The 12,992-nt window shown below is 71.0% G+C and overlaps 2 protein-coding genes across 4 annotated transcripts; one reads left to right on the plus strand and one right to left on the minus strand.

The window, feature by feature from the left end:
• Nucleotides 1–132: 132 nt before the first annotated feature.
• On the minus strand, nt 133–8,790 carry EML3 (EMAP like 3). Of its 2 annotated transcripts, XM_054808312.1 has the most exons (23): nt 8,519–8,789; nt 7,925–8,083; nt 7,467–7,755; nt 6,964–7,071; nt 6,639–6,667; nt 6,501–6,527; nt 6,292–6,415; nt 5,582–5,731; nt 5,429–5,498; nt 4,700–4,810; nt 4,534–4,629; nt 4,288–4,422; nt 4,059–4,197; nt 3,829–3,980; nt 3,507–3,632; nt 3,272–3,403; nt 2,328–2,395; nt 1,890–1,978; nt 1,697–1,794; nt 1,524–1,611; nt 1,118–1,216; nt 886–1,016; nt 133–484 (listed from the first exon to the last, which is right to left on the minus strand). In XM_054808312.1, the coding sequence occupies exons 1-23, from the start codon at nt 8,547–8,549 to the stop codon at nt 290–292; spliced, it is 2,646 nt and encodes an 881-aa protein (XP_054664287.1). In that variant the 5' UTR covers nt 8,550–8,789; the 3' UTR covers nt 133–289. The 2 variants fall into 2 exon arrangements, with proteins under 2 accessions (XP_054664287.1, XP_054664288.1); XM_054808313.1 differs by lacking the exon at nt 6,964–7,071 and having other exon boundaries at nt 8,519–8,790.
• Nucleotides 8,791–9,587: 797 nt separating this feature from the next.
• LOC129198737 (transcriptional-regulating factor 1-like) lies at nt 9,588–12,978 on the plus strand. 2 transcript variants are annotated; one of them, XM_054808318.1, is made up of 12 exons: nt 9,588–9,916; nt 10,431–10,783; nt 10,907–10,992; nt 11,081–11,215; nt 11,305–11,495; nt 11,592–11,734; nt 11,822–11,925; nt 12,026–12,101; nt 12,183–12,271; nt 12,370–12,447; nt 12,558–12,607; nt 12,766–12,978. In XM_054808318.1, the coding sequence occupies exons 2-12, from the start codon at nt 10,435–10,437 to the stop codon at nt 12,908–12,910; spliced, it is 1,446 nt and encodes a 481-aa protein (XP_054664293.1). In that variant the 5' UTR covers nt 9,588–9,916; nt 10,431–10,434; the 3' UTR covers nt 12,911–12,978. The 2 variants fall into 2 exon arrangements, with proteins under 2 accessions (XP_054664293.1, XP_054664292.1); XM_054808317.1 differs by lacking the exon at nt 9,588–9,916 and having other exon boundaries at nt 10,069–10,783.
• The last annotated feature ends 14 nt before the right edge of the window (nt 12,979–12,992 follow it).

Here is a 12,992-nt window from a genome sequence, read left to right on the forward strand (position 1 = left end):
CCGGAGCGCTTCCGGAAAGGGGTCGGCGGGGGGGAAGCGGTAGGAACAACCTCGGGCCGGCTCGGCAATCTCCGGCGCTTCCGGGAAGTGGGCAGCTATTTCCGCGGCGGCAGGAAGCAGGCAGAGCCGGGCCCCTGACCCCAGGCTTTATTGGTGCCTCTCACAGTGCAGCATGAAAATGGGGGGGGGGGGGGAAATGGAACCGAGCCCCCCACACCTTGGTCCCCAGGAGGGTGAGGAAGGGATGGAGGAAGAGGAAGCGGCTGAGAAAGAGGAAGCAGAGGACGGCTCAGCGCGGGTCGGGGTCCCCCCCAGGCTCCGGGGCGCAGGGCGAGCGGCTGCAGGGCAGCAGCGGCCCCCCCAGCACCCGCCATTGGAAGACGCTGGTGTCCTTGCCCCCCAGGGAGACGAGGTGCCCGTCGTCGTGGGTGAAGCGCACGTTGGTGACGTGGCTGCCGTGGCCCCCGTACACGTGGCTCGGCGCCTGCGGGGGCCGCGAGCGTGAGGCGTGTGCGTGCGTGCGCGCGTTCATCCAGCCTGGATCCCGTGCACAAGCGTGTTCACAAGCACACGTCTCCCAGCCAGGACCCCGTGCACAAGCGCGTGCCCGTGCACAGCCGGCCTGCGTGCCCCCCCCCCCCACGCCCAGGGCTCCTTGCACATGTGATGCATGCGTGTGACACCCCCCCCCCATTTGCACACACGTCGCATGCACACACGCCTTGCACACGTGTCCCCCTTACAAGCACCCACCCTCCCACAGCCTCTCCTCTACACCCTCCCTGTGCCCCCAGCCCCACCGCACTCGGGAGCCTGGAACCCCCCCCAGTTCCCCCAGCCGGGGGGTCTGGCCCCCCCCAGCCCCCCCCGGCCCCCCCAGCCCACCTTGGGGCGCGCGCAGGGGTACTGGAAGAGATGAACTTTGCAGAAATCGTCGGCCACGGCCACCACACGCTCGTGGTGGGACCGGCACAGGGAATTGATGTCGGTGCCGTCCGAGCCGTCGGGCCAGACGCCTGGCGGGGAAAAGGAAGGGGGGGGGGTGGGGGTGTCAGGAGGACCTCCCCGACCCCCCCGGCTCCCCCTGCCAACCCCCCCCGGCTCTCCCCGCGCTCACCGAAGACGTGGAAGCCCAGCACGCAGGTGTAGGACGCCCATTCCCGGTCCCGGCTCTCGAAGCGGTTGCGGAGCAGTTTGCAGCCCCCGGCGACATCCCCTGGGCCGGGGGGGGGGGGGGGACACACGCACACACAGGGGCAGTGAGACCCCCCCACCCCACCCACCCAAGACCCCAGCAGGATGAGGGGGGTGCACACCAGCTCCCCATCCCCAGGGGGGTCCCAGGGGATGAGGGGGTGCATGCCAACCCTCCCATGCTGGGGGTCCCAGCAGGGTAAGGGGGTGCCCGCCAGCCCCTGGGGGGTCCCAGCATGGTAAGGGGGTGCCCGCCAGCCCCTGGGGGGTCCCAGCATGGTAAGGGGGTGCCCGCCAGCCCCCCCGTCCGTCTGTCCCCCCCAGCTCACAGTAGAGGATCTCGTAGTCCCCCGAGTTGGACATGACAAAGCGGCCGTCCTTGGACCAGTCCAGGTGGGTGATGAAGCTGGAGTGACCCTGTGGGAGGGTGGGAGGGGGGGTGTCAGGGACATTGGGGACAGCGGGGACCCCCCCTCAGAGCTGCCCCCACCCTGACTCTCACCACGCAGCGCCCAAAGCGGGTGTACTTGCGTCCGCCCTCGGTGACGCTGTAGATGTAGATGAAGTTGTCGTGGGAGCCGATGGCCAGGAAGGAGCCGTCTGTGGGGGACAGGGAAAAGGTTGGGGACAGGGAGGGGGACAAACCCCCCACACACACACACACCCCCCCCCCGCGGCCGCTGCTGGGTGCTCACCCGGGGAGAACCGAACCACCGAGAGCTGCTCGTTCCCGTCCGAGCCCCCGGCCAGCGGCTGCTGCGTTGTCGTGTCCAGCACCAGCCACCTGTGGGGACAGCAGGGACACGGGGGGGGGGGGGGAATGGGATGGGGACGGGACACGGGGACATGAGGGGGAGTGGGGGGGGACACAGGACACAGGGGGGACACAGGAGGACGAGGGGACAGCAGGTACCGGGGGGAACAGGGACATGGGGACCGCGGGGTCGGGCAGGCTGAGGGCACTGCCCCCCCCCCGCCATGTCCCTGTCCCCCAAGCACTGTGTGTGTCCCCCCCGCCCCCCATCCCTGTCCTCCCACGTCTCAGCCCCCTGTGTGGCACCATGCCCCCGGCCACTGTGTCGTGTCCCCCGCTGTCCCCACATGCCCCCCCCCGCTGTCCCCCCATCACTCACCGCCCCGTGAGCAGCCCCACGGCCACCACCTGCCCCCCGGGGTGGAAGTCAGCGCAGAGCCCCGTGTCCTGCGGGGACGGGGACATCAGGCCATGGGGGCACTGGACCCCCCCAGCCCCCTGTACCCCCACACCCCCATACCAGCCTCCTTCCCCCTGGTCCCCCAGCCCCCCTGTACCCCCGTACCAGCCTCCTGCCTCCCCCCAGTCCCCCCGTACCCCCAAACCAGGCTCCTGCCCCCCCCAGGCCCCCTGTAGCCCCCCACCAGGCTCCTGCCCCCTGGTCCCTGCAGCCCCCCCAGCCCCCCTGTACCCCCCACCAGCCTCCTGTCCCCCCCAGGCCCCTGTACCCCCAAACCAGGCTCCTGCCCCCAGTCCCTGCAGCCCCCCCAGCCCCCCTGTACCCCCCACCAGCCTCCTGTCCCCCCCAGCCCCCCCCATATCCCCAAACCAGGCTCCTGCCCCCAGTCCCTGCAGCCCCCCCAGCCCCCCTGTACCCCCCACCAGCCTCCTGTCCCCCCCAGCCCCCCCCATATCCCCAAACCAGGCTCCTGCCCCCAGTCCCTGCAGCCCCCCCAGCCCTCCTGTACCCCCGTACCAGCCTTCTGTCCCCTCCCAGCCCCCCGTACCCCCAAACCAGGCTCCTGCCCCCAGTCCCTGCAGCCCCCCCAGCCCTCCTGTACCCCCGTACCAGCCTTCTGTCCCCTCCCAGCCCCCCGTACCCCCAAACCAGGCTCCTGCGCCCTGGTCCCTGCAGCCCCCCTAGCCGCCCTGTACCCCCAAACCAGGCTCCTGTCCCCCCCAGCCCCCCCTGTTGCCCCACATCAGGCTCCTGTCCCCTGGTCCCCCAGCCCCCCAGTACCCCCAAACCAGACTCCTGGCCACCCTGGACCCCCAGTACCACCCCCCCCCGCCAGACTCCTGCCCCCCCCATGGCCCCCCCACCTCCAGCGCCAGGCTCCAGGCCAGCGCATGCTCCTGCCCGTCCCACAGGCAGAGCTGCCGGTCGTGGCCGCAGGTGAGGAAGAGGCAGCAGCTGGGGTGGGTGGCCAAGCCCCACACCTCGTCCGTGTGTCCCTGGGGGGGGACGGACAAGGGGACACAGAGAGGGAGAGGGGGTCATCACCCCATCCCCATGGTGGGGAGACCCCTGTGCTCCCCCCCGCCAAGCCGGCCTCACCTGCACGATAGGGGTGAAGCCGGCGGCCAACGTCCCCCGCAATAGGGCGTTGCGGGTCGTCCCCACCAGCAGCTCGTCCCCGGGTCCCTCCGCGATGGTCCGCACCGCCCCAAAGCGCTCGGGGAGCTGGGGGGGGCACGGGAGGTCGGGGGGGGCACCCCAATCCCCCCCCCCTCTATCCCCCATCACGGTCACCCCCACCCCGAAACACTCGGGGAGCTGGGGAACCAGGGGAGGTTCTGGGGACCGGTGCGGGTTTTGGGGGGCTGGGGCAGAATTTGGGGAATTAGGGAGGGTTTTGGGGAGGGAGGGGGTCCCCCACCTCAGCCTCCTGCAGCAGGGCCAGGTCAGGGCTCCAGCAAACCACCCGCCGGTCTTTGCCGCCGCCGCTCAGCACCGTCCCGTCTCGCCGGCGGCACAGGGCGAAGATACTGCCCTCGTGTGCCCGGGTCTGCTGCCCGATCTGGTACGTTTCTGCGGAGCTGGGGGTCAGCCCCCACAGCTACCCCATTGTCCCTCGTCCCTCGTCCCCATCCCATCCGTCCCCCCCACCTTTGCCGCCCTTCCCCGGCGTGCGACCGTCCCCGGCGGCGCGGGTCCAGGTCAGGATGTTGCCCTCGGAATCACCCGTCAGCACGTCCCCGGCGGCGTCAAAGATGAAGCACTGGATGAACTTGGGTTTCTTGTATTTCTGGAAGCGGGGAAGATAGCAGTGTCAGCACCAACGCAGCACCCCCCCCCCAGGACACCCCCACCCAGCCTCTGGGGGCACCCCGCTCACCCCAAAGATGCCCTGCTTCTTGGTGAGGGTGGCCCCGCTCCAGGTCCAGAAGTAGACGTGGGATTTGCCGCTGGTGATGATGCTGCTGCTGTCCTGGGGGTTGAACTCCACCGTCAGCACTGACTCGTTCGTGCTCTGTAGGGTGCAGTGTGGGGGGGGGAGAAACTGTCAGCCTGGATGTCTGGGAGCCCCCCCCAACCCTGGGATGTCGGGGTTCCCCCCGTCTGGATGCCCGGGTCCCCTCACCTTCACCTCCGCCTGCTTGGTGCCGCGGGCGCAGTCCCACACTGACATCATGTGCTCGTTGGAGTCATCCACCACGCAGAGGTACGCACCCTGGTCCTGGGGGGACAGGGGTGAGGGGGACGGATGCGGGACGGGGGGACGGGGAGATGGGGGGACGCGGACTCACAGCAGTGGAGAAGGCGAGGGAGCCCACGCCCCGCTCGAAGCTGCCGAGGCCGATCTGCTGCAGCGTGAGCAGCGTGGCCGAGTCCCAGATGTGCACGATGGGCTGCAGCGGCTGCGGGGACGGCGTGGGTCGGGGGGCAGGGTGTCCTGGGGTGCCCCATCCCACGGTGGGGGGACGCATGTCCGCATCCCGTCCTGTCCGTGTCCCCATCCCATCCGGTCCCCACCGCTGTCCTATCTTCATCATCTCCATCCCTGTCTTTGTCCCATCCCATCCCCATCCCATCCCAATCCCAATCCCCATCCCATCCCCAGCCCCATCCCATCCATATTGCAATCTCAATCCCCATCCCATCCCCATCCCATCCCAATCCCCATCCCATCCCATCCCAATCCCCAGCCCCATCCCATCCATATCGCAATCTCAATCCCCATCCCAATCCCATCCCCATCCCATCCATATCACAATCTCAATCCCCATCCCATCCCAATCCCATCCCATCCCAATCCCATCCCTATCCCAATCCCCATCCCAATCCCATCCATATCGCAATCTCAATCCCCACCCCATCCCAATCCCAATCCCCATCCCAATCCATCCATATCACAATCCCAATCCCCATCCCATCCATATCACAATCTCAATCCCCATCCCATCCCCATCCCAATCGCAATCCCCATCCCAATCCCAATCCCCATCCCAATCCCGCCCCCCCACCCCTCCCCACACCTTGCCATCCTTGTCGACGCCGGCTGCCTGCCCCGTGGCGACGCGGAGGCGGTCGGGGTGCACGGCCAGGCTGCGGGGGAAGCAGGGGGTGAGGGGCGGGGGGGGGGGTGTGTGTGGAAACGGGGGACCCCCCCCCCCCCACCTGGGGCTCACCAGCGCACGCAGTCGCTGTGGCGCAGGTAGTGGCGCTGGCGGCGGCGCGGGACGTGCAGGAGGATGACCACGCAGGCGATGAAGTACACCAGCTCGCCCGAGGCCAGGACGTGCAGGTTGGAGCGACTGTCCCGGCCCCGGTACCCGTAGCTGGGCTCCGTTAAGGGATGCAACGGGTGCGGTGGGTGGGGAACCCCTCCCCAGAGGGGGACCCCCGGGTGGGGACCACAGAGAGGGATGGGACCCCAAGAGAGGGGACCTCCCAGAAAAGGATGAGGATGGGGACAGGGATGAGACCCCCCAGAGAGGGATGGGGACCCCCAGAGAGGGGTGGGGATGGCGCCAGGGATGGGACCCCCAAAGAGTGATGGGGATCCCCCAGGGACAGATTGGGCCAGGGGTGAGATACCCACAGACGTATGGGGATGGGGCCAGAGATGAGACCCTCAGAGAGGGGTGGGGACCCCCAATGAGTGATGGGGACCCCCAGAGAGGGGTGGGGACAGGGACGGGACCCCCAGAGAAGGATGGGGACCCCCAGAGAGGGGGGGGGGGACAGGGATGGGACCCCCAGAGAAGGACAGGCGCACCCCGATGGGGACGGGGATGGGGCTGGAGACCCCCAGGTGGGGAGGGGGTCTGTGTGACCTATGGATGGGACGCGCCATGGGGGGGTCACCCCCCCACCCCCCCACCTCGGTGCAGGATACACCCAGTCGAGCTGGAGGCGCTCGGGGGGCAGCTCAGCCCGCAGCCCCCCGTAGGGGCCCAGCCCCGAGGGCACGTACATGGTGATGGGGCGACCCCGCAGGAACATCTTCACCGACACCCCCTCTGTGGGGTGGGGATGCCGGGGGTCACCCCACGGCCCACGGCCCCCCACCCCACAGACGGACGGACGGACGCCCCCAAGCCTCACCCAGGTTGTAGTTCCCGCGGCGCGACCCTGGGTAGGGAAACGGCGTTACACCCCAAAAACGAGCCCTCTGCACCCCAGTAATGACACACACCCCTCCCTGCACCCCAAAACCAACCCCCCTGACCCCCCGACACCCACCTGGGCTCAGGGTGGGCTCCTTCGGGCGGCTGCCAGGGAGAGGCGGCGTCAACGGGGGAGTGTGGGGGTGCAGAGGGGACGAGGAGGGGGCGGAGGGGGGGTGAGGGGGTGCGGCGGGATGCAGGAGGGATGTGGGGGTGCAGGGGAGGTTTGTGGGTGCAGGGGGATGTGGGGGTGCAGGGGGGGATGAGGGGGTGCAGGGGGTCTGTGGGGGCGTAGAGGGGATGGGGGGGTGCAGGCAGTATTGGGGTGCAGGGGGATGAGGGGCTGCAGGGGGGGCTGTGGGGGTGCACGGTGGGTTTGGGGGTGCGGGAGGGGCCCCCACCTCTCGGGGCTCCCCGCCTGCAGCAGGAGGTTGGCGGACGAAGCCGCTTTCCTGCTCAGGCGCTGCCGGGGGCTGGTGCTGCCGGAGGAGGAGCTGTGCCTGCGCAGGCTGGGGGACACGGGGGGGACACGGGGGGGACACGGGGGGGGACACGGGGGGGGACACAGGATGGACGGGGGGCAGGGGGGACATGGGGGGACACAGGGGGAATGGGGGGACACCGTCAGTGAAGAGTTAACACCCCCCCCAAATCCCCCCCTAACCCTGACACCACCCTCCCCATGGACCCAGACAATCAGCCCCCCCCCCCAGCCCCCCAATTTTCCCCATGGCCCCAGTCATCTGGGCCCCCCATCCCTCTACAACCCTCCCAAACGACACAGCCCCCCAATCCCTCTCCCCACAGCCCCCCCACCACCCCCAGCAGACCCAGGCATCCTGACACCCCCCCCCCCCCCAGCTCCCACCCCCCTCCCCCAGACATTGGGGTCCCCCATTCTCACAGCTCTTTGTGGGCACCCCGCGGGGCCGGGCTGGGGGCCGCTGGGGGGGAATCGGGAGCCAGGGGCTCTGGAGAGGCCGGAGCGGGTGCCGGGGCACACGGGGGGGACCCTGGGGGGGGCGGCTCCTGGGGGGTCCCCTGGTCCCTGCTGGCTCCCGGCGTCTCTGGGTTTGGGGCCATCTCCTCCGTCTGCGTCCCCACGCTGATGGTTTGGGGGGGTCCAGGGGGGGCCGGGAGGGACACGTCGGGGTCCAGCTGCAGGCAGGGCTCCGGGATGGCACCGTTGGCTGCTGCGGGTGTGGGGGGGACAGGGACAACAAAGGGGTCAGGTCAGTGCCCGAGCCCCCCACATCCCACAGACCCAGGTGTCCGGGGGAGCCCCGGCTTCCAGACGGGGGGGGACCCCAGCACTGAGACACGCGCACAGACGACACGGACATCGCGGCGTCGAGGCCTCACCGTGGGGAAGGTGCCGCAGCAGCCGGGGCAGGTGCTGGTCGTAGAGGCCGAGACGCCGCAGAGCGTCCGCCAGCGCCGCCTTCACCAACGCCAGCTCCTCCTCGAGCCGCCGCAGCCGCAGCTCCAGGGGGGTCGGGGGGCCGGGGGGGCCTGGGTCACCTGTGGGAGGGGAGAGGGTGACACCTCCCCCCCCCCCCCCAGCTTCACCTCAGCACCCAGGGACTTGGGTGTCCGGGGACCCACGTGCCACCCCCCCAGCACCCAGGGACCCGTGCGTGTGTCCCCCCCCTCCACGCACCCCACCGCCCCAGCGGGACCCCCACTGCCCCAGGTATCCGGGTGCCCCCATGCCACCCCCAGCCTCTCCCCCCACCCTAGATCCAGGCATCCAGCTCCCCACACCCCCCCCAAAAAAACCCCCCACAAACCCCATGCCAGACCCCATTTTTTTGGGGGGAGGGGGCGGCAGAGCGTGTGGGGCCACCCTGACTCTATGGGGGGGGGGCAGCAGGGGCTCCCTGAGGGGTTCAGTGGGGTGGAGTGGGGGTCCCGCCGGAGGAGCTCCCCCCCCCTCCCCGTTAACCCCTGGCTCACCGCGGGGGCCGCCTTCCGGTTGGGGCTCCATGGCGGGTGAGGGCGGACGGGCGGCTGGGCCCACGCAAGGCCTCGGCCGTGGCCTCCGGCTCCGCCGCCCCAGGAAGCGCCGCGGCGTCGCCGAGTCATTTCCCCTTCGCCGCCCCGGCCTGATCCTGCGCCCGCCGTCGCTTCCACAGGGGTGGGGGGCACCAGGATTCCGGGGGGCACCCACGTACCCCACCGTGTGTGTCACCCTCACACCCACCCCAGGGATTCGGGCATCCCGACGGGACCCCGCTGCCTGGGTGCACACCCCCCCCCAAATCCCAGAGACTGCAGGCGTCCAGCTTCCCCCCCCAACACGCTGGCCGTACCCCAACCCCCACCCCAGGGTGCCCCCAGGATTTGGGGTGAGGGGCTACGGGTGCCCCCCGGGGCACAGGCAGGACCCACCACCCGTTTCCATCGTGCCCCCCCCCCCCATGTTGCCATCACCCTGGGGGGAGCAATGGGGCAGGGGCGGGAGGGGCACGGCCCCCCCCATAAATCACCCTGATGTGGGGCTGAGGGACCCCCATCGCTCCCCCCACTCCATTTGTCGGGGTGGGGCCTCAGGGTCCGGATGCTCAATTTGCTGAGGGGTGTGTGTAGGGGGGGCACCCCATAACAGTGGGGTGCGTGGGGTGCGTGGGGCAGCCCCCACCCGCCTGGTTTCGGGATGAATCGGGGCACGGCGTCCCAGCACCCCGAACCCACAACAAAGGGTGCCGGCGGCCCCGATTCATCCCGAAAGCGAAATGTTGCCTGCGTAGGGGACCCAGGCATCGGGGTGCTGCACCCCCCGCCCCCAGGCGGAGATGGGGGGACCTGGGTGTCAAGGTGCTGCACACCCCCCCCCCAGGCAGGGATGGGGGCACCCGAGCGTTGGGGCACGGCCAGCCCCCCCGTAGGGACGTCATTGTCCGGCTCCACGCGCCCTGCCAGTGGGGACCCAGGCACCCCAAAAAGTCAGGCCACCGACCCAAGCATCCGGGTGCTGCAACCCCCCCCCCCCCACACCCCCCTTCCCCAAAACCAGGGACCCACATCCAGGCTGGGTGTGCACCCCCAGAGCTGGGACTGGGATATTTGGGTGCTGCGCACCCCCAGGCCAGGATATTGGGGTGCCTTTTCCGCACACCCCCCACACACCCCCCCCCCTTGCTCCTGCCCCGGGGCAGGTTGGCCCCGCTTTGCCCTCCCCCGGGGTGGGGTGGGGGGGGGGGATGAGGGGGGGCAGGTGCGAGCTGGGGCCGCATCCTGCACAGTCATAGTGCAAGCGGGTTCGGGGCTGCGCCTCCGGGAACAGCCTCCGCTCCGTGAGCACCGGCACCCGCCTCGGCGAGGGGACGGGGACGGGGTGAGACCCCGCTGCAGGTACGGCGGGGGCCCGGGCACCTGCGTCCCTTTGGGGGGGGACAAGGGGGTCCGTGGGGTGGCACGGGGACCGCTGCGTCCCTTTGGGGGGGGACAAGGGGGTCCGTGGGGTGGCACGGGGACGGCTGCGTCCCTTTGGGGGGGGACAAGGGGGTCCGTGGGGTGGCACGGGGATGGCTGCGTCCCTTTGGGGGGGACAAGGGGGTCTGTGGGGTGGCACGGGGACCGCTGCGTCCCTTTGGGGGGGGACAAGGGGGTCCACAGGGACAGCCGGGATGCTGGGGTCCCCTTGGGGGGACAACGGGGTCTACGGGGACGCCTGGGTCCTCACCTGTGGGTGGGGGTCACCCACCTGCACCCCACATTCCGGGGCTCTCCCCCCACTTCCTGCCCGTGGTGGGTCCCTGAGCCAGGAAAATGAGGGAGGGGGGAGCCAGAAGGGGGTCCCCACGCTGGCACCCCACACCTGGGGGTCCCTCAGCCCCCCTCCTCTCGCCTGTCTCCCCTCCCGCAGCACCATGGAGCCGCAGCTGGGCCCCTACCCCGCCCTGTACCCCCCCGCCGGCCCCTTCCCCGCTGTGGGGCAGCCCCATTGGGAGCCCCGGCCCCCCGAGGCCCCCCCAGGGCCCTGGGCCCCCCCGCGGGGCGATGACCCCCCCAGCCACCTGGACCCCTTCTCCCAAGCCTTTGCCAGCCGCCTGCCGGGCAAGGCCTGGGGGGCCGGGACCCCGGTGGCCGGGGGGGTCACCCCCCCGCCGGGCTACCTGCCCTACAGTGGGGCCCCCCCCGAGGAGCCCCCCCCCGCCTGCCTCTACCAGGACCTGCAGCCCCCTCCCTGTGCCCCCCCTGCACCCTTCCAGGGCCCAGGTGAGTCCTGGGGGCGGGGGGAGCGCAGGACATCTGGGTCCACTGAACCTTTTTTTTTGGGGGGGGGGGGGGGGGGTGAGCCCGGACACCCCCCCCCCCCCCCATTCCCTTGCCCCATTGCAGCCCTGCAGGGACTGGGGGGGCCCGAGGGCTTCACCGGACTCCTGGGTGCCCCGGACTGGGTGCCCGATGGGGCGCGATGCTACCAGGTACGCCTGGGTCCCTGGGGGGGGGACACGACACCGGGGCACCCATGTGCCCCAGTGCCTGACACCCCCCCCCATCCCCTCCCCGCAGGACCCCAACCGCTATTTCAGGGGTGCCGAGTTGCCTTTCCCAGGGGTCCCCCCATGGCCGGAGGGGTCCCTGGGGGAGGTGGGGGGGGGTTGTGAGCTCAGCCCCCCCTGGGCAGCGGGCACGGCCCCCCCCGAGGTGAGAGAAGCTGGATACAGGGGGTCAGTGGGGACACCCCCCCACAGCAGGGGTCCCCCGTGGCCCCCCGTCACCCCTCTCTCCCGCAGGCCCCACGGGACCCCCCCGGCAGGGGACGGGCTTCCCCCTACCGAAGCCGCCTGGGCCTGGGGGGGGGGCCCCCCCGGTACCGACCGCCCCCCATGTTGGACCCAGGGCGTGGGGGGCCGGGGCTGTTTGGGGGGCTGCTGGCGGGCGTCAGCCCCCCCGGGGCCGCAGACCCCTTGCGCCTCTCGTCTCCGTGAGTTGGGGGGGCTGGGGAGGGGAAGGAGGAGGGGATGGGGGGGGGGGGGCTGCCCCACAACCCCCCCTCTTTGTTCCGCCCCCCCTGCCCCAGGCAGATCAATGTAGGCCCCAGCTTCCAGGCAGCCGTGCCGCCGGCGACGGGGGGGGGCTGCGAGCAGGACCCCCCGGGGGGGGCTGCGCTGGCTTGGAGTCCCTGGCCCGGGCTGGAGGGGGACCCCGAGACCCAGCAGCAAGGTAAGCCCCCCCCCCCCCATTCCCTCCTCCCCTCGGAGTTGGGTCCTGCCTGTGGCCCCCCCTGAGCCCCTGGCCCCCCCCCTGCAGTGGAGACCTTGCTGGACCTGGCCTGCTCCAGCGCCCTGCCCGGGGGGGGCACCAACCGGGAGCTGGCCCTGCACTGCTTGGCCCGTGCCGGCGGCAGCCTGACGGTGAGGGGGGGGGACACACACACAAACACGACAGAACCGGGAGGATTTGGGGGTGCCCCCCCCCCCCCCAGCACCCTGTGAGCCGCCGTGTCCCTCCCAGGGCGCCCTGGAGCTGCTGCTGCTGGGGACGCCCGCCTGGCCGTGGGCAGACCCCTTGGCCGGGTACCACTACACCGGTGAGGGGGGGGGCGGGGGGGGGGGTTAAAGGGGGATCTAGGGGGACCCCCAGATTCTGCCCCCCCCCACTGTGCCCGCAGGCAGCGACGCCTGGACTCCCCGGGAGCGGCGGCTCTTCGCCAAGGCCCTGGCACGGCACGGGAAGGACTTTACGCGGATCCAACAGGCGGTGAGGGGCCCCCCCCGGCCCCCCCACTCCTCCCTGGCCTCAGTGTTCCCACGGGGTCACCCCAAAACCTGCCACGCACCCCCCCTCACCCCCCCCAGGTGCCTTCCAAGCGGATGACGCAGTGTGTGGAGTTTTACTACCTGTACAAGTCGCGGCTGGGACAGACACAGAAGCAGGTATGGGGGGGGCCGGGACCCCCCCCCATAGCACTGGGGGGGCACTAGGGGACCCCCCTGGTTTTGGGGGACACTAGGGGACCCCCCCCTCCCACCTCTCTCTGTCCCAGACACCACCCGAAGCCCTCGGCTCTCGCTTCCCCTGCAAGCTCTGCGGCAAGTAGGCAAGGGGGGGGGAGGGCGGAAGGGGATTTGGGGGGGCCCGGACAGGGACTGGGGGGCACAGAGGGAGCCAGGGGGGTGTGGAGGGTGCCGGGGGGGACACATAGGGGTTGCTTCCCCCCCCAAAATCCCCACCGCACCCCCGTTTCTCCCCAGGATCTTCCCCAAGATCAAGAGCCGCAACGCCCACATGAAGATCCACCGGCAGCAGGAAGGCTGGGGGGGGCCCCCGCTCCTGCCCCCCCCGTGGCCCCCCGGCCCCCCTACCATTATGGGGGGCATACAGCAGCCCCTGGCGTGAAGCGCCCACCCCCCTCAGACTGGGGGTGTCCCCTGCCCACCCCCCCCCAAACACGAATGAGGACGGAGCGGGAGAGTTTATT

Source organism: Grus americana, chromosome 35 (assembly GCF_028858705.1).
Source record: "Grus americana isolate bGruAme1 chromosome 35, bGruAme1.mat, whole genome shotgun sequence".
Classification (NCBI taxonomy): Eukaryota; Metazoa; Chordata; class Aves; order Gruiformes; family Gruidae; genus Grus; species Grus americana.

What these genes read in the sequence shown, in the direction of transcription:
- EML3 (XM_054808312.1), bottom strand. Translation starts at nt 8,549, where the DNA reads ATGGAGCCCCAACCGGAAGGCGGCCCCCGCG. An exon ending in CGCCTCCAGCTCGACTGGGT is followed by an intron (nt 5,732 to 6,291) that starts GTATCCTGCACC and finishes AACGGAGCCCAG; the next exon opens with CTACGGGTACCGGGGCCGGG. An exon ending in CACAGCGACTGCGTGCGCTG is followed by an intron (nt 5,499 to 5,581) that starts GTGAGCCCCAGG and finishes CTTCCCCCGCAG; the next exon opens with CCTGGCCGTGCACCCCGACC.
- LOC129198737 (XM_054808317.1), top strand. Translation starts at nt 10,090, where the DNA reads ATGGCTGCGTCCCTTTGGGGGGGACAAGGGGGTCTGTGGGGTGGCACG. An exon ending in ATGGGGCGCGATGCTACCAG is followed by an intron (nt 10,993 to 11,080) that starts GTACGCCTGGGT and finishes CCCTCCCCGCAG; the next exon opens with GACCCCAACCGCTATTTCAG. An exon ending in GTGCCGGCGGCAGCCTGACG is followed by an intron (nt 11,926 to 12,025) that starts GTGAGGGGGGGG and finishes TGTCCCTCCCAG; the next exon opens with GGCGCCCTGGAGCTGCTGCT.